The 27,493-nt window shown below is 41.6% G+C and overlaps 1 protein-coding gene across 14 annotated transcripts in view; it reads right to left on the bottom strand.

Moving 5' to 3' along the window:
• Positions 1-25,829, bottom strand: part of ebf3a (EBF transcription factor 3a) — a 99,188-nt gene extending 73,359 nt beyond the window's left edge. For 8 of the 14 annotated variants that reach the window (XM_017484175.3, XM_017484181.3, XM_017484182.3 and 5 more), the window contains exons 1-6: positions 25,098-25,829; positions 24,631-24,787; positions 24,068-24,131; positions 23,645-23,700; positions 21,047-21,120; positions 19,431-19,499 (exon numbers count right to left, since the gene is read on the bottom strand). In XM_017484175.3, coding sequence (XP_017339664.1) covers positions 19,431-19,499; positions 21,047-21,120; positions 23,645-23,700; positions 24,068-24,131; positions 24,631-24,787; positions 25,098-25,231 — 554 coding nt within the window. In that variant the 5' untranslated portion in view covers positions 25,232-25,829. The remainder of the gene's footprint in view (positions 1-19,430; positions 19,500-21,046; positions 21,121-23,644; positions 23,701-24,067; positions 24,132-24,630; positions 24,788-25,097) is intronic. The other 6 variants (XM_017484177.3, XM_017484187.3, XM_053684834.1 and 3 more) reach the window with 2 other exon arrangements.
• Between the last annotated feature and the right edge of the window lie 1,664 nt (positions 25,830-27,493).

The raw sequence follows: 27,493 nt of genomic DNA, 5'->3' as shown, positions 1-27,493 counted from the left end.
CCCCTACTGAGCTCCCAGCTGATTCCCCAGCACTGAACAGCGCTTATGAATTATCTGACACTTTTCCCGCCTTTCTCCTCTGACAACCGAGCTCTGTGGAAATTCCAAGGCACCTCTGCTGACAAGCAGAAATATCAATATTTGAATAAATTGCACATTTTCAAACTCTCTCTCGCTTTCCTACTGAATCTCTCACATCCCGTAGAGAGGGGGAGGAGGGTGAAGTTGTTTTCTTTTTTTTTCCCCTTCTTTTTTTTTTTTAAGGCCTTATCCCCAGGAGCCCTAAAGGAAGAATTCAGAATGAAGCGTTTCATCATGAGAGCTGCGCTGAGTGACATCTGAAGGAGGCGTCAGAGTCGACCTGATGAAGTTTACTTCCTTCCAACTACAAAAACACGAGCTTCCGTTTTTTACCCCTCCACCCCCGTCTTGTGTCTACCGCTCAAAGAACGAAAAACAGCGTAGTGAAAAGGAGCATTCACTCAGCAAATTGACAGGCTAGCATTCTTCTCAGACATTCATAAGGAAGGTGTGTGTATGTTTGTGTATAAGTGTATATGTGTGTGTATTTGGGAGGTTAGTATTTCACTCGCCTGACAGAGATGGATCCCGAGGCTGATTAAAAGCAACTTGTTAGCATTAAGTCTTCTAAGCCGATGATATTTCCGGCTAACAAGCTCATGAAGGAAACAATATAAAGACGAGAAAGAGGCTGTTAACATTTATGAGTGGTACACGTGTCACTCAAGACGAGTGTCAGTGTCACTGCCATAACAAATAAAGTAATTTAACATGAATGTACTGTAGCAGGAAAAGTCAGCCACCGAGACGAGTGTGTGTTTAATTTGCATGCCTGTTTATACGCTGCTCTTAATGGGGACGTCAGAGCACCGCGTCGGCAAACGTTCTTGAGCCCGAACAGAGACAAATGTCAAGGTACGTTAGAAGAGCGATCATGTTTAATAAAATGCATCGTTAGAGATGAGATCGATATGAAAGAGCCCGGGCTGTTCGAGCAAAACAAACAAGATGAGCTGAACACCCCTTCATACCCCACCCAATCCCAAAATACACACACTCTCACACACACTTTCACCTAAACAGCACGAATTCGAAAAGTTCTCGTAATGGCAGCCTTGCATACTTTTAGTGTTTAATCTGGGGGAAAAACTAACAAGACACATTGTAGTGTTAATACAACGATGATGTATTAGGACTGCTAAATGAACTTGCTGAAAAAAATACAATCACATAACATCCCAGGAATTCGAATGGTTTCCACTACAAATACCATTACAATCCATCAGCTAACCATTAAAACCATTGGTCTTAATCGGTATCCACTAGACATAACATTCCACCAATAGAAAGTACTAAATTACCAATAGAGACTAACAGGGACCATTGAAGTTTCCATTAAAAACAATACAATTCTCAGTATAAGCATTAAAACCATTAAATATTCTATGACGGTTTTGATTGTTTTGTGCATTTGTTTTTTTCTTGACAAAGTATTGAGCGCTAAGAGCAGAAAAATTAGCATTTCTCTCTATTCATGTTTGATAGACTTTGTACTTCCTGTCATCCTGCGCTGGTCCCCGTACTGCATTTGATTCCTGACTGTATATTTGTCCCTGTGTGTTTTAATTTCTCGTAAAACAAAACAAAATAAAATAAAAGAATGAAATAATCCTGATTAAACTGCTAACATAACACCAATTTGAAGATATATAGCACCGTTAGCTCCCAAAAACAACACCACAGTACAACGACACACTCAATCTGAGCATGTGTACACTGGCTAACATGAGGCAGTGTGTGGAACAGGATTAGCGTTAGCAGCTCTGTGATCTGTGCGTGTGTCTATCTGTGGGGAGGAGGAAGTAGTGGTGGGGGTTTGGGGGAGAAAAGGATTCGCTGCGCGTTCAGCTTCTCGTCCCCCCTTTTTCAATTTCGCCCCATGTCCCGGTAAACTAACACTGCACTGATGCCTTTCACCCTTCACTGGCCACAGGCTCAGCGCTAATCAGGATTACTCCACTCCGTCAACACTGATTTCAATAAAAAGAAAGAGTGTGTGAGAGGGAAAGACAAAAAAAAAATTATCATAAATATAGAGGGAGGTCTGGCCTTGCTGGCTGCATGTTGTGGTGATAGCAGAAGGTGATTAAAATCTCATTCAATGGGAATCCAACTGATTCAGGGTGGTCAGACAGAGGAGCACACATGCTCCCGCGCACACACACACACACACACACACACACACACGCACACACATTTCCTGGTATGATGAGCAGGCAGTGTGATTATTATTGGTCGCGCTCCTGAGTCACTTCTGATTGCATATGCATGCACAAATTGGCACAAAGCAGATTCATGAACAACAGATGATGGAGGACGAAGCCTGACCTCTTTACACCCGGATGCTGTTACATTCAGGCATTCGGCACCTCGTACTAATTTGCCGTCTCTGACGGGGGGCGAAAAAATGGCACCAGTTAAGCAGTGATGAGACACTTTACTTTGCCCCCCTGTCGCTAACATACTGTCATGCTAACAAGCTAAGACACTTACCTTTAAATGAATGTGGCATGTGACCTCATTACCAGCAACCGGGCGACAATGTAAATGACTACCTTAGCGAAACAAATTACCAAGCCATGGCCCGACATAATTATTTTTGTGGTTAAAGGGAACGAATAGTTAGTACTGTAACGGTTGCTTGTAAGTGATCGAGGTTGTGTGTGTGTGTGTGTGTGTGTGTATGCGAGTTTCTGTGGTTTAATTACCCTGTTGACACATGTATCTGATGCAACACTGCTGCTAGTCAGTGAAACCACTGAACAAACAAGTATCATGGAAAAAAAGAGCAGGTTGTAAGAAAGAAAGAAAAAAAAATAAAAATCGGTGAAACACCAAGCTACTGAAAACGAATATTGACTCAGAACAAGGGTTAACAGGATTTCCGAGCGGCGTTGCTAATAAAATGACTCGGCTTTTCATGCAATCATGAACAGAGAAACTACAAAATGCTGGAAGGAGCGAACCTGTTTAAAGCAGTGGTACAACCAAATGTGGGTACATATACACACACACACACACACACACACACACACAAATTGCTTCCACTAGTGGTTAATTTCACTCAAGACGAATTAATCTAGCTACACTTCAGCCCTTTGAATTTGTAAACTTTATTAGAAAACAAAAGGGAATGTTGTGGGGTGTGTTTATTTATTTATTTATTTATTTATTTGGTTTGACAAAGAGGGAAAAGACAAAATGGCAGAACTGCTAATCGTTAGCAATCAAACTAGACTAGCAATTTTCATACCAATATTTTTCTCTCACACTTCAACAAATAAATTCACCTAGCTAGTTGGTTATGTTCTCAGTATTTCTGAACACTGTTTGTCCCTCTGAGATACAAAAAAATAAGTAAATAAACTAGCCAGGTAGCTAATGTTACCGCTATATGCCCTCCAGAATCATACTAGCTTCTCATTGTTGTTGTTGTTGTTGTTTTTGTTTCACTAGCTAGCCAGCTAACGCTACGTTTCGTCGAAAAATCTCACACAGCATGACACCCGGAGTCGTACTTCATCCAGGTGAAGAAAACAGTGAAGCGAATATCCGGTGTGACTGCTAGCTTACCTCAACATTTTTAATCCTGGAGGAGAGCGGAAGTGTGTGAGAGAGCGACTCAATGTGTTCATTGTCTCTCCGTTAAACGAGAGGTGGCACTCCGAGGTGTGGGAGATCAGGCTGACTCTGAGAGGTCGGCTTGTTTTTCGGAGCAGTTTAACACTGCGGAATCAATGGAAGTGGAGAAAGTGCATCGCCATTAAGCTGAGTTAATGGCTTGTAAAGCAAACCTGTTGAAAGGTGTGAAAGGGAGGAGGGAGGAGTGTGTGTATGAGTAGTTTATATACTTGTAGCTGAATGTAAGATTTATGTGTAGCTGCATTCGATATTGCTGGTGTATCTGGAGGCATTGAGTTTGTGTGTGTGTGGAAGTTTAAGGATATCTGTGTGTGTATCTGTATTACACGTTAAAGAGCAGCTAAAGACTTCTCTGGCTTGTGTCAGGTTGACAAGGCTGAGCATTTAAATAGAAGGAGGTAAGGGAGTGACCCCAGACACTTTGAGGAGATAATGTCCAAATCTCTCTCTCTCTCTCTCTCTCTCTCTCTCTCTCTCTCACTCTCTCTCTCTCTCTCTCTCTCTCTCTGCCTCCCACAGGCCAATTAAAGCTCCTCCACTCACAGAAAAAGTCATCCAGGACTTCCTCTCCCTCCTCCTCCCCTCTTCTACTCCTCTTTGTCTCTCTGCTTAGCAACTCCTCATCAACACACACACGAACACATACACTCACAGCTGTTGCATTCCTCTCCTGCTATCCAACATACCTGTCTCTCATCTCTCTTCTTCTTTACTGTGTCATTAAAACACAGCGCCATCGGCATGGGTGCGGCCGTGTCGTCTCACTCCCGCCGTGCACAAGGTGGCAGCTGCTGCCGTGTTTGGCACAGACGACGCACATTGTTGCAGTTGGAGCAGCCTGGCATTCTGCAGCGAGCTCCGTGTATAATTTTTTGTGTGCCTGGCAGCGAGACAGGACTCGCCTTGAGTTGATCCTCCACAGCTGGGAACCTTGTCAGAGGAACAGCACTGATCTTGAGTTGGAAGCACATTCGGACTCTTTATGTTTCGGGATCTGTGCTGCTGTATTAGGGGGTAAAATCGTATTCAGCTATAGTTTGTAGTCCATATCCAGTGCCGGACCAAACTGAATTCAAAGACAACCTAATGTCATGAAAGATATGAACAAGAGAGGTGGTTGGATTTTCTTGTAAAATGACTATAAACACTAACTAAGCTTCAAATACTGTCCTTAACCTTTGTTGAAAATTTGGAAGCAAAGACGTCCGGTATATCCATGTTCTAGTTAGCAGCTGCCATTTTATTAAGCGCCTACAATTCCATTCATCCTTCCATTTTGTGTACCGCTTATCCTACACAGGGTCACGAGGGAGCCTGGAGCCTATCCCAGGGAACTCGGGGCACAAGGTGGGGGACGCCCTGGACGGGGTGCCAACCCATCGCAGGGCACAATCGCATACAGATTCACACACTACAGACAATTTAGAGATGCCAATCAGCCTACAATGCCTGTCTTTGGTCTAGGATGCTTTGGTCTCCAAAGCATGAGGAGAGTATGCAAGTTCCATGCACACAGGGTGGGGACAGGATTTGAACACCAGACCCCAGGTAAGCGTGCTAACCACTAAGCCAACGTGCCCACCCCTACCCCGCGTACAATTGGACACTTCAAAACATTCAGTTCATAAAAGAAATAGAGTGAAAAACATTCAATTTGACACTAAACATTAGGGAATTTATTATGTGTAAGCCTATATGTGAGGTGTTCATACTACTAAATCTATATCCTGTGTTTATATGTTTCTGTAAAGCTGCTTTGAGACAATGTCCATTGTAAAAAGCGCTATACAAATAAAATTGAATTGAATTGAATACTATCTCTGAATAATATTAGACAATAATGTGCATCCTTATTATAGACGCACAATCACACCTTGTCCGCAAGGTGCAGTATTGTAGCCGAAATTCACATACATACAGCATACATTTACCTTGATGTGTTAAGTGAAAGGGGGTTTGATTTTAAAATGCAAACGTTACTCAGTTATGATCTAAAAACAGGAAACACTGTTGATAATACTGTAGTAGCTTTGAACTAATAACTAAGTGTAGGCCAATCTAATAAGAATGAATATTAAAGACATGGAAAGTTGTGCAGACCATGACCGATCTGATCTCCTGTTCCCTGTGTGACACTGCTCTACCAGAAGAAAGATTTTGCACTGCTTATACAAACCGTTTAATTTCATTTACCCATTTCATCCAGAAATTTCCGCATAGATGGAACAGACTCGGTCGCGTCCTTCGGTAGTAACATACTGGTGGTTAGCTTGGACAGATGGGGTTCTGGCTAAGAAAACAACGTCGAGGAGCCGAGCTGAGAGGAGATGAGAGACACTGATGGTCTGGTGGCCATACCATCAAGCTTAGAGGTAAATAATAAACAAACAGCCGGAGAAGGACGAGCTCTTTCAGTCACCACCACCTTAATCAACACTTAAGTAATCAAATTGGATTTGGCCTAGACACTAATAGACTCCAGATTGTTTGTGTGTGCACAGGAGGAGTGTAGAGAGTGGAGTGTGTGTATGTTTGTGTATTTGTTTTGTAGGAGGTGTGTGTAGGTGCATATATGCATAAATTCTGCTATGTAGGCAAACGCATGAACTAGCCTTAGAGGTAAGGTTTATGTGTGTGCGTAAGAGGTTTATGTGTGTGTGCAGGGTTGTTGTTTTTTTTTTTTTCAGCATGTTTTCATGTAGGTCTAGCAGAAGGATGCCATTTTTAAAGAAATATAAACTCTGTGTTAAATTCAGTGCCCCACAAGGATTTGTGGTTTTTCTGTGTCGTTATATAACTGTAAACTCCTGCATGGATGAGATCAGGTAATGCTTTGCAGATGCGGGTGGCTCCTCTGGCCCTGAGGCCTCAGAGATTTGAGAAAGCGTTGCTTCCAGAGAGAAACTTAATGTGCTATGGGCTTTACCTCATGAGTCAGGGTGGACAAGCTCTCGCGCTGAGGTCACTCCATTGCTCAGGGATCTACAGCCAAAGTGTGTGCAGATTTGTGCTACTTAACAGACACTTAGCTGGAAACTACCCACAAAACCCCAGCACATACTTCAGCTGTTCTGTCATTAGTGTTGCGAATAAAAAGTCATGCCCTTTGCTTATGACACATTCCAAACACTCTGGATGCTTTATATCCTCTTCTCGCCCCGTCTCGTATTTTTATTCCTGTGCTGTCAAGAGCAAACGTTGAAATAAAGAGCGGGGGGGGTGGGGGTGGGGGGTAAATACATCTAGTAAAATTCAGCCGAGGCCGAGGCCGCGCCTGCTGTTATTTTTCCTTTGCCACTGTTTCTCCGGCGCTCAATGAAGGGCAGTGGCACGATACTTTTTCATTCAGCATATTGAACAGCCTCCCAGACAAGCCGCCGAGTGTTTTTATTGTTAATCGATGCCAATCCATTCCGAGCCTTGATGTTAAATAGGGATCAATACGGCCAAGCTGTGGCGAGATCTGATTTCAGTCGGTCGGTCGAGTGGTGGGTTTTAATCGGAGGGTAAATCAAAGCTGGCCGAACATAAGTCAGGTGAATTAAAACAGACTGCTGGGGACCTTTCTCACCACCTGACCAGCACCAGGAAATACCTGTCATATTTTATTATTGCCTCCATACCATGTTTATACTGCGCCTCTTTCCTTTTTAGACCTTTTCTTCTTCGACTGAGCATAGAGACGGAGGTGGCTAAATAGCTGATGGGGAAAAAAAAGCACATCTAAGTCCTTTAGCTGCTCAGCATCCAGATAGAACAGAGCAAGAACGTTTGCTCTATTTTACACATCTCGTCTTTAATGATCGCGTCCAGGAGGGAGAGCGGGCGCAATCGATGCTGGCCCCTTACTTTCAGCAAAGCTATATTTCATCTGGAAAAAGATCATAAGGATCGCCCTGATTTGTGAATTACAGTAGGGATCTTCGGGATCAGGATTTTCTCATTCACACTACAGAGGCCTCACACTTATGATAAAAAAAAAGAGAAAATTGAGTCAGCACTTGAACCCTTTTTTATCTCCAACCTTTGAGGTTTAAAACCCACAGGCATCCATAATGTGCGCCTCTTGTCTTAAATTTGGCCACTTCTCTTAAAAAAGCCTTCTTTTATCTCTCTCTCTCTCTCTCTGTGTTTGGAGGACTGTCGAAGCAGGGGGCTGTATGCGTGTGATGAGGGTCGAAGGGCCTCGGTGTTTTCCTGTAGATAAGCATCATCAGAGGGCATCGTTAGCCTGGGAAGCCCGTCCACCACACTGGAGTCCACATAACTCACAAGGGTCGGGCAGATTTAATGAAATATGGCTGCCGCCATAGCAGTGATTGATCGGGCGGACGGCCACGGGCCTCTCCGTGGCCCTCTCCTCCCACGGTCCATCTATGATGATAAATTAGCGTTAGATGGAGCCTAATGAGTTTACTAAACATTTGGGATTTGCGCTAATAAACTGGCAGGCTAGGAAGCTAGCAGCGAGAGCGAGCAATCCCTGAGCTCCCCCTTATCGGGGGGACATGACAGTTAAACCACGCTTCCAATCTGCCATCGATTCATCATCCTGGCGCCATTGTGCATGCCCCACAAGAGGATAATTATGCAGCCACCGCATCACAAGCACTCATATTTTCCTGAGAGAGCAAACAGCCATACTAACACCAATAACCTAATATACACACTGATTTATTGATAAGATTATTATTATTATTATTATTATTATTATTATTATTATTATTGTTACTGCCACATACTCAAACTCACCCGTTTGTGTCTCTTCTGTATTGAGAGTAATTTGCTGTCGAGTAGATTGCAGAAGTAATAATGCAGTCTAAGCACTATTAGTTAGTAGTTGATGTACATGGCTTAATGCATAAATTGGCACTGAAAATGAAACATCGTAGCCTATATTGTTGTTTTTTCACCCTCATTCTCTCATCTAGATGCAGCTGTTGATAAACCAGCAACTATGATTTATCGCACAGTAATGTAATATAAAATCATTTTGCTAATTGTCTTTGTGTTGTGAGACCAAACAGCTCTTGACTGTCAGCCAAATATTTGCCATCTCTAATGATGCCTTATCAACTGCACCTGACCTCCTGCAACACCCATAAATCAGCGTCACACCCCGTATTTAAAGGCATGGAAATCAGACCCTGCTTTTAGCCTAATAAACAGCAAGCGAGGCCTGCTGGACTGCACCGGGGTCCTGGACAGCATAATTGCTGGGAATAATTCTAATGAGGTCTTGGGAAACATGAGTAGAGGTTCTCTTATAATGACAAATCGCCGTGAGCCAGAGCAGGGCTCTCCAACCACCGCTCTCTTAACCCTGAACTGCTCGCTCGCTCGCTACCTCTTCTCCTTTGCCAAAACATATCTCTCTTTTTTTCTTTTTTTCTTTTTTTTTCTTCCCTCTGTGTTGTTTTGACTTGGGGGTGTTTGAGCATTGCATCATCTTTACATGCGGTGGGCAATCGGGAAACGAATGCACAGACACAGTCTTGCCATTACAATAAAAATAATAAGTACAACTATAAAACCTCTTTATTCCTCCTGCGCAATTCAGTGTAATCTGCACTCAAAGACCACTTTTCGTTTGACAGATGAAAATGTGCTTTTGTTATCAACAGGACGCTGCTAATCTTTTGACAGCGGTGAAGGGTGGGTGTCCGGGTTGGGGTGGGGGGGGGATATATTTAGAGATAACTTGTCAGCTTTAATAAATGATACTTATTTGCTGCAGTTTTTAAAGATTCGAAAAGAGGATGGATCCAGCACAGGGGACCCCAGGGACTGAGATGGCCAAGGCCCAGTGCTTCTCACCAGGGGGAAACTGATGGTTTGTGCCCAATGTCCAGATCGCTGGCCTGTGACCTCGCAGTCCAATACAATCCGTACACAGTTTCCTAACCTAATCTCAGCCGTGTCACACAACAAATTGCCACATTCGGAAAAATGGGAATGGATGGTGATGTGGTGTGGGGTGGGGGCAGTCGAGAGGAGCTGTAGGTAAAGAGAGAATAGAGAATAAGGTTGGGATGATGGGATGCCGGACGGAGTGGGAGGGAGAGATGGATGGATGGATGGATGGATGGATAGGAGAAGAGCGGGATATCTCCCGCTGAGAATGGAGAGGCAGAGGAGTCCCTGCAAACGCTGAGGTCTGATTTACAAACCTCTACTAATGCGAAACAAATGCTGTGGATGTGAAACTACACTTACTCTTACAGCAGGAGAGAGAGAAAGAGAGAGAGAGAAAAAAAGCAATGAACCCATGCCTCCAGTGTGCGAGGGCTGCATTTACAGCCAGCCGTGCTGCACTTTCCACAAACACACCACTGGCCCATTAACACAATCAAACTCCATAAAGATGTGTGTGCAGCGAGTGTTGTGCAATGTTCACTTCGTGTAGGGCGTTTAGAATTTCTCGAAAAGCAAATCCATGAACTGGACTTTTTTGATGGTTGCTTTTTGGCTATACATATACAGTATACAGTATGCATATCACTTAAAGATGTATTCGTCTTCGTCTGGCTACCTTTGTAGGAAATGATTGCTATAAATAAGTATTACATGGCATCACTTAAGTCTTACTTATCTGATATCTCATGAAGTTGTTTACAGGAAGAAAAAAAAACTTACAGTCAAATTACAATACTGACCTTATATATTTACTAGTCACAAATCAGTCTCTCAAGATAGGTGTCAAATGGTTTGAGATATTTTTACTCGAATGGTTTATGTTCGCTTTTGTCCTGATGTGCTGGTGGTTCCTGTGCTGCCTGAAGTGGAAGCGTTCTCATTTCAGGTTTCTGATTTCGTTCAGGTTGCAGTTCGTTTCTAATCTTTCATAAAACAAATTGCACAAGTATAACACTGCCTATTAAAGTTAATGGAGAGCAGAAGGGGGCTTTGAGAGCATCTCAGCTATATGAAACGGGAACATGCTGCCTGCATTCACGAACCCTGGCCTTGCATTCCTTACAGTCCTCGCCTAACCAAAACTGATCCAATTTGCCTGGTTGTTATTCAAAAGGCACATGCACCCACGCCTGCCTATTGAGTAACAACAGACCCTCTCTAACCGTCTGGTGTGTGTGTGTGTGTGTGTGCGTATGTGTGTGTGTGTGGGAAATAACACTCAAATATTTAGTTCTGATAATAGTTGTGTTTATACTGGTGAATATTTCTAATGTGTGGTTTTACATCTTTGTATATTAAGATTGAAATGTGTACGTTTGACGTTGATTGTGTTTATTTTTGTAAAGTGTGTGTGTGTGTTCTGCATGCAGTTGTACTTGCACCATACTATGATGACAGGCTCAGCAGGAGCATTCACACTGCCCGACAAAAGGGGAGTGTTGCTTCTTTGTGCTTCCAATCAAATAAAAGGCCTTTTTAGAGCACATATGTCCCTCTCCTCACAGTTCTGTCAGATTAGACTCTCAATACCCCCACCAGACACAGACACGCACACGCACGCACGCACACACACGCACACACACACACACACACACACACACACACACACACACACACACACACACACACAAACTTTAGTGGGTTTATTTTTTCAACTCTCCTCCTGCTTTGCTCTCTCTTTCCTCTTCTCTGCTTTCTCCTGATGCCCTGGCTTTACAATATCCACTACTCTTTCTTTCTCACCAGTGTCTGTGGAGTGCATGTTCACTTGTATGTGTGTGTGTGTGTGTGTGTGTGTGTGTGTGTGTGTGTGTGTGTGTGTGTGTCAACAGAGACTCTGTGGAGCCGCTTTCTTCCGTTCTCTGTGCCCATGCAACATGTCTTACGACAGCACCAGCTCAGATCCCCCTCCTCTCCACACATGTTAAAGCCATTTCCCCACACGGACAGACACACACACATTCACACCCAGAAACACACACACATGCGCACACACACGGTGGAGGTACACACCAGGGTTATGGTCATTACCAAGAACAAAACAACTCCCTGTTACTTGTGTCACTAGTGCATTCAGTATTAATGTCGTTTGAAGAATGAATCGGATTGAACTGAACTGAACTGAATTGAACAGAATCGACTCAATTCAAAGGCAGAACACTAACAGAATGGAATTCATAGTAAATCCACACAACATGAGATAAAAATTAAATTAAGTGATGACTGAACTGAATCCAATCGAATCAGTTGAAACTGATTCGATACAAATCAAGCCAAAATGAATCGAATTGAATCGACACCAGGAAATCTTCATTATACCTGCATAGTTATATCCAGTGTTCAAACCACGTTGTATTTTGGCTTCTTACAGAGGCCTATACTATGATAAAAAAAGCACACTTTTTCGACCATTCCCAGAAGTGCAATCCATCTGATCCATAATTCTGCGAACATTTAGTGTAGGAAATAGTTTTGAGGTGCCGTGTAAAAAGTGTGTAATAGAGTACATCTGTTTCGACTGTAACCCAAGTGCACGCCCAGGCTAGCGGCCGCAAGGTTTTGGCTTCTCGTCCGTCCTGTCCGTTTATTTTCTATGTGAGCGTGAACAGATTGCTGCCTGCCAAACACAGGTTAAAGCTCTCTGTCTTTTATGCTTCCCCCACTCCTGTAGATCTGGCAACCCTGCCTTTCTCCTTTACCAGAGATCTGGCAACTCTTTACTTCCTGGCATAAAAGGTGACAATCTTCATTAAAACCTGTTACAGACAACTGTCAGTTATCCCCAGTTCAAGGAAGCCAGCTGTTCTCTCTCTCTCTATCTCCCTTTCTCTCTCTCTCTGAGTCTCTCCAGTGAGACGGCGTTCATGGTTTATAAGCTGTGTGTGTGTGTGTGTGTGTGTGTGTGTTTTGAAGAGTTTCAAGGTGAGAGTGTCATCTGTTCAGCTCATGAAGGTATTTCTGAATATCATTATTTTGGGCACAAAGACAAAGGATCAATTAACAAATTATTCCAAACGAGCGCCACGATATGAGTCGCACTAACTACAGCACAGACGACTTGTTAATAGCTGTGACACATTTGCATATAAAAACAAACACACTTTTTTATCAAAACTTGGAAATAAAGGTGCAACACTGAACACAAGCTAGAGAAAAATGATGATTTGATATTGATATTGTGAAAACACATCATGTAACACATGTACTGTTTGCACTTTTTTTTACACACTGTTAAAACTCGAATGAACTTTGTTGTTACTCACATATGAATCATATTTATAGGCATTAAATAAAATTATTTGACCATCATTTGACCTTAGTTTTGTTGGAATGTAATGTAATGTTTTTAACATATATATATATATATATATATATATATATATATATATATATATATATATACATATATATATATATATATATATATATATGAGATGCACCGATGTATTGGCCGATAATCAGTATCGGCTGATAAAGGCTATTTTTCCCGCTATGGGCTAGTTTAAAAACATCCGATGATCAGGGCCGATTTTATCCTGTCAATCAAAAGAGATCGGGAAAACACATGGATTTCGTGCTGTGTGTAAAGAAGGTGTCTCTTGTGTGGAATGATGACAAAATTGCAGTTTGTAAGTTTCTGCTAAAATTTTACACCGGAAGTGAGCAGCAGTGAAACAGGAGTTTGGTGTCGTGTCAATTTTTTTTCCGCGCTACTCGCGCACTGAATTAAAGGGCCAGTACACCGCTGAAAGATTTAAATGAAGATGAGTGACCAAGAAGTAGTATATACTGCACAGAAAAATATATTTGTAGAGTAGTATATTTCATATCTAGTTAATGTTAGTATAAGTTAATATCATCAAAAAAAAAATGATATATTACCATTTGATGTTCAGTGATGCAGTAGAAATGCTTTTGTTTGTGGTGAGTGAATGTGAACCTAACAGGAGGTTGTTTACAATTCAGTCAAGTAAGTCTGTTAATATGAATTAATAACATTCAATAAGTTAAGAAATCTTTCTTGAATCTTCAGAATTTAGTTAATGTGTTAATGTTAATTTGAGTAATGTGTTTTCTGTTTATGAGACCAGTTACTGTCAAATAACTTGCTGAAATGGAGAGAATAAAGTTTTTATTAGCTTTTTCTTCATAATTGTGGAATTAATTATTATTAATATTATTTGTATTAATATTAATATAATAGTATTAATAGTATTAATCGGTTATCGGTATCGGTTGAGAAGTTTAGTTTCAGTGCATTTCTAATATATATATATATATATATATATATATATATATATATATATATATATATATATATATATATATATATATATATATATATATAGTTCTTGATGTATTCTCTGTATATTCATCAAAGTGCTTTTCAGTAACATGACATATTTGCCATATTGATCACCTCTAATACAGACTCTGCAAAGAACCAAATTTTTATCCCTGTCATAATATCCATGACATAATTTATTACCATACCAGAACACTTCTTCAGAAAGTTAAAAAAGAAAAGGAGTGTAATTCTTATCTTAATGATGTTAAATGGCTGTTTTTTTTGGTTAGGCTCCTGATAAGCGAGTGTAGAAGAATGTACATAGTATTGTGCTTTTTACTATCAGTTCACTCCCTTAAAGGGGTTTCTGACATCTCTGACTGCCTCGTTTCCTCCCTGAATCTCAGTCTCAGCTCTACAACTCCTCCACACACACGCACACACACACACACACAGAGAGACACACACACAGGCGATCCTTTACACAAGCATCTCCCAGAGAAGGTTCCCATGCCACAGGCGGAATCAGACAGTCCTGACAGCAGCGAGCGGCTGCGGCTCGGTGTGTGACTGAAGCTTCAAAAGAGCCGGGCCGAACACCTGCACCAAAACGGCAGCCGCTTAGCATGGCCAGCTCCATGCAGGCACGCATTAATGGTCTCTTAGAATAACGCAAATACCCCCCACTAACACGCCAGGCCAGACACACACACACACACACACACACATTCACACACTGGAGCCAAGTGAAGGAGCCAGGGAGCGTTTTTACTGCTGTGTCGGCTAATTTGGTAGTGGTCAGTAGAATTTGTAACATGGCCCTAGCCATCACCTTACTTATTCACAAGGCAAGCTGGCTGAAGGGGGAGGAAGAAGCAATGTGTGTGTGTGTGTGTGTGTGTGTGTGTGTGTGTGTGTGTGTACATGGCATGAGCAACAGAAAGCTTGCTGACTGCCTCATAAATAAGAGCAGCTGAACACACCTGTGCTGGTGCTGTAGTGCGGCTCTGAGGCTGTTACCTGGCCAGAGATATATCTGCTGTCTGCTCGGCCATTAATCAGAACTAATGAAGCTCTCTCTCACACACACACACTCTACCAGTGGCTCTCTGTGTAGCTCCTTTATTCCCCTCTCTTTCTCCCACTATCTCTTTCATACACACAGAAAATTTCTAAAACAATTCTACAACACATAAAAAGCTGCTCTCACATGAACTTGCATACTCACAGGCATGCTCACTTACACACCACATCCACACATCTACATCTGAATGTCACCTGAGCATGAAAGAAAAAAAAAAAAAAAGATGCAGACCTGAAATGGCTGGAGGCTACAGTAACAGCTGAGCAACCCTCTGCTGCTTCCTACAGGAGAGACAGACAGCGAAAGAGAGAGCAACAGAGCACTGTTCTCCACTTAACACTCTTTTAATTACCCTCCACACAGGTCTGTGAAAACCTGCCATTCAGAAGCATTTCAAAACAAACCGTCTCTCTCTCTGTCTCTGTCTCTGTCTCCAGGTCCATCACATCCTGCTCTTCTGCTCCGACGCTGATATGTAATTTAAGACGTCTCCAAAATCCTCCTCGACAGCCAAAAATGTAAATGACATTAACACAGAGACAATGAATTGAATTTTAGGTTTTAAATATCCCTTGGTTTTTTTTGTTTTGTTTTTTTTTTTGTTTTTTTTGTTTTTTGCCTCAGCTCATTTCCATAGCGCTTCTTTTTTTTTTCTCCCCACACCAACAAAAGCTCTGACCTTCTAAATGCTGGCATTTGTTCAGCTGAGCTCGGAGCGAGCCGCAATCGAGCATCTGCACACCGAAGAGAGGGAGGAGAGCTCGTCATGAAGACCTGGGCCATCATGTGCCAGAGAGGCAAACAAAAGAAAAACGTTTTTCAAAAAAAAACGAATCAGAAGAAGAAATAAAGAGAACATATCAAAGAGGGTCATTGATTGGCTGTTTCTATTCGGGGGGGGGGGTCAAATTCTATGTGAGTGTCTTTAAAAGAAAATCTTTCAACACATGACTGGGTGGCTAAAAATCACCCCTAATTCACCTCATATGGAAATATAATGAAATCAGCAACAGGCCCAAATGACGCCCGAGCCCAGTTGGAGAACAGGTGCAGGCGACTATGTGGAATAAGCTATAGGAGGAAAACCGGCCCAGCACACAACTGTGTGCAAAAAAAGAGAGAAAAAGTCAATCTCATGCATTATTCAGCTGCATGGGGTGGGGTGGTGGGATCTCTCAGGGGTCAGGCTGTCCTGACCTCTGTGACAGGAAGTGAAAGGGAGATCGGTGGCTAGGAAAGCCCTGATCAGTGGCAAGTATTATTAGTCCGCGAGCCGCAGAATAAAGCCACAATCCTCTCCTGACACACTGGCACATGATCGCTAACCTGTCTCTGAAAGCTCGTGGAGCATCCATCACTTACAGACCTCGGCGTTACATCTTGCTCGTACTCTCTCTTTATTTTTCACCTTCTTTACACACCCCCTTAGATGAATAATCTATGCCAGAGCAGTGGGAGGTGAAATATTTAAAGATCCGCTGAGATCGATTCTGCAATTCTGCAACAGCTGTTAAATGCGACCAACTTTTCGTTCTTTTGCTGTTATTTTTCTCTCTCTTTTTTTTTTTTTTTTTCCCAAGCTGTGCTAAAGTCCAAGAGAAAATAGGATAAACAGATGTCTGGCTTGCCTACAGGAAAATAGGACACATTTGGAATGATAAGTCTCTTAAACTCCATTGAAAATGCCAGCAGCGTGATGGTGCCAGTTACTGCCCGCGCCCGTGCCAGCGAGCAGCGCGCTTGCCCTGAGTGCCATCTGGGAAAATGGTGCTGAGAATGTTATCGATAATGGATCACAAGTTCCTCTGGTCAGCATGGACCTGCGCTGCATAACACACTCTCTCTCTCTCTCTCTCTCTCTCTCTCTCTCTCTCTCTCTCTCACACACACACACACACACACTTCTTCCCTTCCTTTCTTTCTCGCTCTCTCTCCTCCTTTCTGTTCCCTTCTCTCCCCCCCCCCCCGAGTTAAATGTTTTGATTGTAACATAATCGGCCCTCCCTTGTCTGCCTAAACAATCCCCCCATTCATTTTCTAGATTCATCCCCCTCCATGTCCACGCAAACCATTATTTCCAAGCGCTTGTTGAACATGAGCACACGTAGGCCTCCCTGTTCCTGACACCAATCATTTCATATCTACATATCCCTCTGTCACAATTTTGGCCGACATAAACGAGTGCAAAAAAAAAAGAAGTTCTGTGCTGAGGAATGGGCCTTTCGCTGCTTGTCCCACCCGGACTCGCACTTCACATTCCAGGTTAAAGTTTCAGCACTTTTTTTTTTCTTCAGTTCCCTGTTCTCTGGCTAAGAGTTCTGGGAGCAAAAGGATAAAATTATCTGTTCATAGTGGCAATACATGGACAATGCAGTAGGCTAATGAAGCACGTCTGCCTTTGTGATCGTGCAGCATGGATGAAAACGATACTCCCAGCCTTTTCAGGCGGCCCACAATGAAAATGTGAGCTTTTCTATCCACTGTTTAAACTTACGACAATATCTCCTCCTTTCGTAGTTTCTTTCCCTGAGACTCAATCCCTCCTCCACTGTTCCTCTTTTCCTATTTTACTAGTGTTACACGCATTGTTCGCCAGATTGAAGCACAAAGCGCAGACACCCGATCCCTCCAACTCTATTTAGGCACGATACAAAGCCAAGCAATTTATGGGAAGAGCCAGTGCGTTAAATATCAATGACGCCCTGTTGTACAGTGTTCAGCATGTGTCTCTTTGAAGGTAAATATATACTGTAAGCTCAGCTCTTCAGATGAATAGCTGGATTTCAGACATCCCAGGAACTACTAAAAGGAAGTGAGACACGGTTCATCTTTTTGCTCCAAAAATGAGAAACAACCTCCCTATAATCCTTCTCCCTGCTCTTTTCTTCTCCCTCTCCTCTCCGCTACAGGGCAGTGTAACATAATTCTCAGCCTTCTATTAAAACATCCTGCTACTAATTACTGCTCACGCGCTGTAGCTGCACATCAGCGGGTCTGTTCAAATACCACAGTGATTTCAAAGGATTTCCATTATATAAATATGGTTCCACTTTTTTTTTTTTTTTTTTTGCTAATATGTATCCTGATAATGAAGTGGACTTGCTGTTCATAGATGACTTGCTTGTAAAAACTGATTATCATGCAGAACAGAATTTCCAAACCATAACCATATGACATGTGATGGGAGGAAATTCATAGTGCTCAAAGCATGTGAGCATGACCATAAATTCAGCACAGAGGCAGTGAGTCCTTTTTTCCGACACTTGACTCACACACACACACACATACACACATACACATACACACACTTGCTCTGAGTGGCAGTAGCAACTGGCAGTCCCTATTTGATTACTAATAAGAGAGATGTTCTCTCTGTCAGATACCAAACATTCTCCACTAAGCAAACAGCTATTTCAGCTAGTCAAACATTAGCATTGCTGTCCAGCGGAGGCACGTATTTTGCCTCAGTTTGCGACTCGCTGTCTTTCGCTCCCCAATCTAATTTCTCGCTCGGTGGACGGCAAAGTTCACGATGGGGAGATAAGTTTGCAACCTCAACAGAGCAGAGAGAGACGGGGAGTAAGTGAGACAGCGCTGAGAGAGAGAGAGAGAGAGAGAGAGAGAGAGAGAGAAGCTCTGATCTCTGGCACCAAGCACCAGTTGTTCGTGCTGTCTTTATGGAGCATGGTGGGCTTGTTCTGCCTCACTAATCTCCAAGAGGCCCGGGCAGCGCTCTGGCACATCCCTACTCCTCAGATCTGCCCTCATCTTCTCCACGCTTGTATACTCTGCCAAGATAATTGGTGATAAGAAAGCACTCCAAGACTTGTTGAATGTTTGTAACCAACACAAAGTCACAAGAAATCAAACAGAAGTAAAAAGAAGAGGAGGAGCAGAGCAAAAAAAAAAACATCAATCACTGATCCTGCAGGAGACTATGTATTTAAACTCGCTAATGTTATCAACTCATAAGCAGCAACAACCAGCTGAGAAACATCTCTCATTACACAGGAGTAGCAGTATGGGAGCTCATACACACACATGCACACACATCTTATAAGAGAAACAAGGACAGTGGGAAGCTGTGAGCATCACATCTAGAGTTTACAGAGAAGATAAGAGGGGAAGAGGAGATGGAGTCGAATGATGCACTTGTTAACAAATTAGGATGAAGGAGGGAGGGCTGTGAATCCAAAGCCAAATGCTCTCTAGGAATAAATGACTCGTTGCTGGGAGAGGAAGAGCTAAAACAACTGCCTCCCTTTGCACCTCAAGCAATTACACACTCCCTGAAGACACCCCAAGGTTTCCAAGTCAACCCACCTGTGCAAAGACCAAAACACAGGGCCGCACCACCCATGACACAAAGACAACCCACCCAGAGACAACAGGAAATGGAAAACAGAGAGGGGCCCTTACCTGTCGATGATCACAGGGTCTGAAGGGGTTTCATTTCTGTTCCCGCAACTTTTCTTGTCACAACACCGGCTGTGGAGGAAAAAAAGACAAACAAACAACAGCAGCGATGTAAGATTTGGTCTCAGTTCAGGAAGTGAGTGTTTTGTCTTGCTAGAGCCTGAATCCAAATCCATCATTTGCTCTTTCCCTTTATAGCGTGAGGTGGAGGCGGCTGACTGGCTGGCTGGCCATCCCCAAATCGGGCGCCGCTGTGCCGAAACGGGGAACAACATGTTGCGGTGTTTGCACTGCTGCTGAACAGAGAACTGCTGGGGGGGGGGGGGGGGGGGGGGTGGCGCGCCAAGAAGCAGGAGGATCACTTTCACAGCTTCGCCTTTTGTTTACCTCTAATTGTCAAGCTGTTATATCTGGAGAGGATGCAAGATGCCACCTTCAACCAGTGCTTTTGTGGGGCACTTATTAATTACAGGCTCAAAAGCCTGCATCAATCTTTCACAATGTGCCAATGCCTCCATTTTGAGGCTGCTACGACGCTCCCATTATGAGTGCTTTAATTAATGCTGAAATGATACAAGGGGAAAAAATCTTATGCCTCTTGCATTTAAAGAAGCACACTTTGTATAACGGTTACATGTCCAAATTCTCACCATATGGTACGGGAAAATATGTAAAGCTCCTTTAAGCTGACAGCTAAAGTGATTAAAGTGGGGGAAAAAACCTGCACTTGACAAAAACACACATGTTAAAGTTGCATGTACTCACAGCACAAGCCATAAGAATGGTCAGTAACAATATATGTCTTATCTCTGCAACATGGCAGCACACAAGAAGAGGAGTATTTTGTATGTTAATACCTAAGAGCTCAGTGCTGTGAATGCAGCACATCAATGGGGACTAATGGCACTAAAGCAAAAGCTGGCAATGCAACATGACCTTTGGGCCTGTAACTGATGCTTGATGTTAGTGGTTAAAATTGGATTGGTTGTACTCCTTTATTTCTGTCAAAATTTTCCAATTTCTTTTTGATATGTGACTTCCTAATACATCATGGCTTCAAAAGCCACCTTTAGTGCAACTTGCAATAATAATAATAATAATAATAATAATAATAATAATAATAATAATAATAAAAATAATAATAATAATTTAGAAATAAGGCTACGTCATTAATATAATGTCTAATGACACTATGCAAAAGTTAAGTGGATTTTAGATCTTCGTAACCATTCATAGTCTCTGTGCACTCCCACATGCAGCAACCCGAAAAAAAAAAAAAAAAAAAAAAAAAAGGAAAAAAAAATCCGTGACCTGCTTCCGTTTTCGTCTTTGTGCAATAGTGCGCACTCCGTAAATCACAATTCAAATCCCTCTCAGCATCCGGATGTTGCTTAGTATATCCGGGCCAAATAGTTATTTATGTATTATGCATCGGATTATTATTATTATTATTATTATTATTATTATTATTATTATTATTAATGTTCATCGAGCCATTTTTTTCCGGAAATTATTTAAAATAAAACCAGGGCAAGTAAAATGTAATGAAAGGACAAATATAAATAATGCACCAATATATGACACATTTTGAATGCGTGTATAATTGATGGTTTCCTTACCTGCACATAATTTCGTGTGTGAGGAGAACTCGGCACATTTCTGGATTTTTATCTTGGCCTTCATAAATAATAGCCTTGAAACAAACAAACAAAAAGAGAGAGAGAGAGAGAGAGAGAGAGAGAGAGAGAATAATTAGTGAGCAAACTGCCAAAACTGAATTATATGGCCTATTTAATATATTAGTTTTCTTATAGCTGAGCCTATAAGAAGTACACTTAGATAAAATGTAAAAATAAATAAATAAATAAATAAATAATCATAATAAATCAAGTGAAAAGCACAGAAAAATTGTGCCTCGTGTTATGCATAATTTTGTAAAATATTAACTTGTAGCCTATGTTTTATTTCTTTTTTTTTCACCAATAGATCAATAAGTGTTATTGACCTAAACAAAATCTGCATCTGCTATATCCTATGAATTAGGGTTAAAATGAATTTAGAATTTTAGAAAAAAAAAAAAAACAACTAAAATTTTTTGAAAAATATTTCAGTATAAAACGAAGTGCATGTCTATATAAAGGAGCGACATTATAATTTCATAATTTATCAATAAAGCCTCCCATACGGCATGACCTTTGTTATGTCCATAAATAAGTTATGATGGAGAAGCATATTCTATTTGAAATTAATATCAACGCCCTGCGCTTCACTGTGATGATAAATAATGTGACATTAATAGCACTTTATAAATGAAGAGGCGCATATGCTAACCGTTTAGCTCGTCGCTGCATTTTATTTGAGAAGATGAGAGGGAAATGCTGGTGCATTAAAGGCGCTCGGGGTGCAGATGGGCGCGGGGAGCGCACACATCACCGCGCCTATCATCGCCACACATTGGAGGGGGAAAAGTGCTAATGGCCAATCTGCTGTTTATTTTTGAGCCGCTAACAATGATTTTTTTTTTCCCCTTCCTCGTTGCATTAGATAAAATCACGGTGTCGGGGGGTACGGTTGAGTAATTTTTGAGCATTGGCTTTAACAGATGGCGCAGAGCTGGAGGTGCGCTCTCCTTCACTTTCTCTCTCTCTCCTATTCACTCTCTATCTCTCTCACCCTCTCCGTCTTTCTCTCTTTCTCTCTCTCAAAATTAAAGCCGTTAATACATTAAAGGGCTGATAAATCTGCGACATTCCTTGTATAAAATAACAAGAATCACAGGCAGACGTTCAGAGCTTAAAAATTAAAATGTTTTTTTTTTTTGCGTTGTATAGCCTAATAAATTAATTTTACAATTGTTATGTATCAAAATTAAAAATATTAATAAACATTTAAGCATTTAAATGCGATGGAAAGAAAGTTATCTGTCTGATGGCACGATGTTATCCATCCTTACAGCCATGATTTATTTTTCACCCACCCACCCACCCCCTTCCCACACACACACACACACACACACACACACACACGCAGTAAATACGGGAAATCCATAAAGTGTCTGTTCAGCGCCATTGACTCTTTGATCATTTTCACACCAATTAGGACACGACCTATATTTATAATTTCTGTCGCACGTGCAACACCAGTAAACCTGTCTAAACGAAGGACTAACCAAATCAGAGCGTTCAACTTGTCTAGCTCTTAAACGTGGCCATGATGGAAGGAAATGAGACGGTTAAAATGCGACATCATGACGAGGAAACACTACAATATCAACTCAAGTGGCCCTCTCAGGATTTATTTCTCTTTCTATAAGCATATAGAGCAAGAAGTCACGACCCTCTGGCTATACATCATAGGATTTTATAGTCAGGGATAATAAATGCAAGAACAATTAAGTAGAACTGTCGCTCATAAGCCGAAAAATAAAAATAAACGTTTTGAAAAAAAAAAAAAAAAAGCATTATATGGATTATAAAAAGATGTGCACGGGAATATATATATATATATATATATATATATATATATATATATATATATATATATATATATATATATATGATTTGATTATTAGCGTCATAAACAATTGAAGCCTGCTTTTCTTTTCTTTTTTTCTTTTCTTTTTTTTTTAAATCACACACTTCTTTGTAAAAGTAATGTATTTTCCTGCAGGAATAATGTCGCGCAAACTTCACGCGCAGGATTGTGCGCCGTGATTAACTTAACGCAGGGCATATCAAATATATCAGACTGTCTCCGAGGCAGTAAATCATAAAGAAATATGAACGGGCATTGAGAGCTTAAATACGAGCTGAATAATAACGAGGGAAGAATGAGAGCTTATTTTATCCCCCGCATTTAGAGAGCAGCCTTTCATGAATCCTGCATATCACCCACTCTTTCACTGGCGCGGGGTTTAAAGCGCGTGCTCAGTAGGGTCGGGGTTTTTCCCCCTCCTATATATAGTGTGGCGTTAATAATCATACTAAATTATCCTGCACCGACACAACAACATTAAAAAAACAACTAAATGTATATTAAAATAAAATCCAAACTTCATAAAACATTCATCCTAAACGAGCAGAAAAAAAAACAGCAGGGGAAAAATGCAGCGCGAGGTGGGGGGACAAAAGTCAAGAGTAAAACTTACTAAAACGCTACAAAAAAAAAAGTATAATCATCATAATACTCATGCTAATAATAATCAAAATTGTTCTTACCTGTTTTGTCATGGAATCGATTAACCGTACATAAAGATCCTGTTCTGTTCTGACGCCTGTGGGAAATGTTTCATTCAGTAAACGCCATGGATTAGCCACACTTTTTCATTGTTTATATTATTATTATGATTATGATTATTGTTATTTCAGCATCACATAAAATCTCACACCGAAAAACGTGCACGGAGCTCAAATAAGATAGAGTTATTTATGCAAAGTAATGGAGCATTTTGAAACTTCCCTAACAAATATCCTGACTAAAACAGAGCACTGTAATTATTATTATTATTTAAATGTTATTGTTATGAAGTGATATTGTTACTGTTATTAGTGTTATTGTGTTGTTTGTTGTTGAATAATTCTATTATCATTATTATTCCTTGCTCCTTGTTGTCAGTATCAATATGGAGAAGTTTGACTTACCGTTGCTGTATAAAAGCTGTAGTTTGTAATGTATCCCATTGTTAGTTTTTTCGCTGTTTGGTTCCTGAAAATAAGCACGGTTGGTAATCAGACTGACGTTTTCTGAAATTTGTTTCAATTTTGCATGTGCTCTAAATCTCTGCATGGTCTTGTTTTCTTTTGTAGCTATGCATGGACACTCGAATAATGTGTCCAGCAACTTTATCTAGGAAAACAGCAAATATCTAGAATCTATGTTGAGATTCCTTAAATAACTCCATTATAATTCATTTGTATTCATTTTCAAGGCCAGTGTGCGGTATGTATGGTTTTGCACACTAGAATGTAGCATGTAATAATTGCGTTCACATTTTTACACTTTAGTGCACAAGTATAAATTATGACATCCTTTAGTATTCACAGATATGTATTTTATATATAGGAGTATGTGTTAATAAAATTTCTGTGATCCTCCGTTTAAATCAGAACTCTTTCGGAGCATGTGCATTTCCCTAAGTTCTGTGAACTTGAGAGGGGGGGAAAAAAGATCATCTTGCGCGGCATTTCCAAAAAGCGGCGCTTACTTTCTCCTTCTCCACAAAGTCCACAAAAGCTGTCCTTTCGATCTCGACGGGCTGACCCTGTCTGTCGTACAGAGCCAAGACGAAGTGGAAAAAATTGGACTTCCTCAGATTGGACGGCGGCTGTTTCTCGTAATGCGCCCGCGCCAGACCCACTCCGCTGCGGGGGGAAAAGAGATGACAAACCGGGGTCGGTTAAACAGTAGGGACAGAGGGAGCAAGGGAGCAAGGGGAGGGAGGGATACACACGAAATAGATACAGTATCAGGGAGGGAAAAAAAGCATCTAAGCTGGTGGAAAGTGACCGGGAGAGTATTCTTGATTTGTCACTTAAACAGTAGTAATATGATGTAATGAGCGGCGGAGAGGTGCACGGGGAGACTGTAATTGATACATGGCATAAGTGGGGATTTAGGGTTGGTCTGAGAAATGCATGGGAAAAAAAAATCGGGATGATTTGGCAGACGTACCTTTGGGCGGCTGTGTTAGCATCCACCACCCCGGCCGTGTGCATCCATGATCGGACGGGGTTCATGCCGCTGCCCAGCGGCTCCTCTTTCATAGTCGTCCCCCCTCTCGGTATATTCTCCTGAATCCCAAACATTAAAGCGGCGTGCGCGCAAACCAGCTCCAGCCGACGAGGTCAAAGCGAAAATCGGGAAAGGACGCGTCGTTTCTCCACGAGACGCACTCGGATCTCTGTGAGAGTTTGGTGGTGATTTGTTGAAGGAAAAAAAAAAAAATAGAAACAAAACCCAGTTCACAACAAGTCTCGGTTCCTTCTTCAGCGCGTCCTGTGTTGGCACGACATGGACGATTTTAGTGAGTGGAGGATTCTCTGTCAAGATCTCTCAGCGGCTTGTTTGGATCGAGATCCCGTTGGAGGAGTCGTCGAAATACCTGGATGTTGTTTTTTTTTCTTTTCTTTCTTTGTAAAAAAAAAAAAAAAAAAAAAAAATCAGTTCAACATCTCTTGTAACTTTGCGCTGTGATGATGCTCTCAGTCTCGTGTCATCATCCCTACAGGAAAAAAAAAGCTTCAGGACACTGCTGAATCGACCACTTTCTGGCAAGGCGCTCCAGCTCCAAAAGACAAATAAACGGGAAAAAAACTATGATTTAGCGCGGAGGTGTTCCCGGACGCGGGAGAGAGCTTGATGAGGGGGGCCTTTAGCGTCTCTCGGAATGGATGGAAGCGTACAAAACTCAGCCCTCTATCCCCTAGGACTGAAGCCTTTCCCGGGAGCCAAAACTCTAGACCCGCGGGATCCGCACTGTCAGAGCGATGACGCGCTGTGGGCGGGGTTTTGACCATATATGGAAGAGAAGGGGTCTGACATTTCCGGTCGCTGGCGTTGCCCAAGTACCGCGTGAGTACACATACACACACTACAAGCAGACAGCGAGATGTACTTTTCTATTCACCTCTTCAAGACATGAACGAGCTCGAGCTAATCAGGGGAGGGGAAATAATCGTCCTAAACCATGTACAGCTTGTGCATGCAGTCAGCCATTAGAAGCATTGGTTTAGCTTAGAAATAAATGCGCACAACTAATGCACAGCTAATGCGAATAAATTACCACTGCACATAAGAGGAAATAAATGCTGTAAAAATGTGAAGGGTGAAAATGGTCGAGCATTTATCTATTAGCTGTGCAAGAGCTCAGATGAGGAGGGCAGTTAGGGTTAGGTGCATCCATGCACACTGGTTTCACATGCAGAATAAAATCATTTATTGGCGCTTGTCATCCGCTCAATCACCGTGTCGTGCAAATGACAGTGACGGATATCTCAAATGCCTAATTGGCCCCTGTGTCGCTATGAAAGTCAAACGGATCTGGAGTATCAGATACAAAGCACACTGATCAATAACACGACTGAATTATAGTTCAAAATCACCCTGCCTATTCGATGATTGCAGATATTTTTTTTTTATTTTTTTTTAAGTTAATCCACTTTTACATTCGCTGCGCTGATCATCTACCCAAGAGCGCGATGCGCAGCTGAAGTTAGGAGAAGAATAACGCGCACAACGATCTAAAACATAGTTAGGCTGCGAAGTGTACAAAACATACTCACACATATACTCTCGCTCTCTCACTCTCTCTTTCTCACACACAAATTTCCCCACACACGTGCCGAGTCGCGCACAAATGCTCAGAAAAACCGCGATGCTTTTTTTTGCAAATCGCGCTAAAATTGCATCTGAAAACTGTGGAAGGACTCGAGGGATCCGCTGCGTCCACCCTCTTGCTCCATGAGCCTTTTTATAATAAATAGTGCGTTTTAAGGACAATAATGCGCACCGATGGTTATTTAGTTTTGTGATATGGGAGTGTAAGGTGTTTCTTTTTCTCTTTTTTTTGCCACTTGGCAGGGTGTGTATTGATGTTAATATTTTAATGAATGGTTGAAAATCGAGACTCCGATGTGGGTTATCTGGGGAGCCGGAGCGCAGCGCACTGGAGGGAGGGATGCGGGGACGGAGAAGAGAAAGAGAGAAAGAGAAGGAGAGATGTGTGTTTTAGAGAGTGAGAGAGCAATCTGTTTGTGCTGGTGTTGGGGGGTTAATGACTATTGCTAAAGATAAGTGAATTATCAAAGCTGTTGCTCGCCTGAAAAATCCATTACTTTCCTGCTCGTCCAGTTAAATACGTAAGTAATAAAATTATATTATATAACAAATTATTATTATTATTATTATTATTATTATTATTATTATTATTATTATTATTATTATTATGATGATGATGATGATGATGATGATGATGATGAAATATACTCTACAGAGTGTTTGTTATTAACTCGGTGTTGTATCTTTTGTCTTTAATTGTCAATGTTTATTGCGATTTGTTTGTTTTTATT

This window comes from Ictalurus punctatus, chromosome 13, assembly GCF_001660625.3.
Source record: "Ictalurus punctatus breed USDA103 chromosome 13, Coco_2.0, whole genome shotgun sequence".
Taxonomy (NCBI): Eukaryota; Metazoa; Chordata; class Actinopteri; order Siluriformes; family Ictaluridae; genus Ictalurus; species Ictalurus punctatus.
Note: the sequence above shows the minus strand (reverse complement) of the source record. Positions and strands in the feature narration are given on the sequence as shown.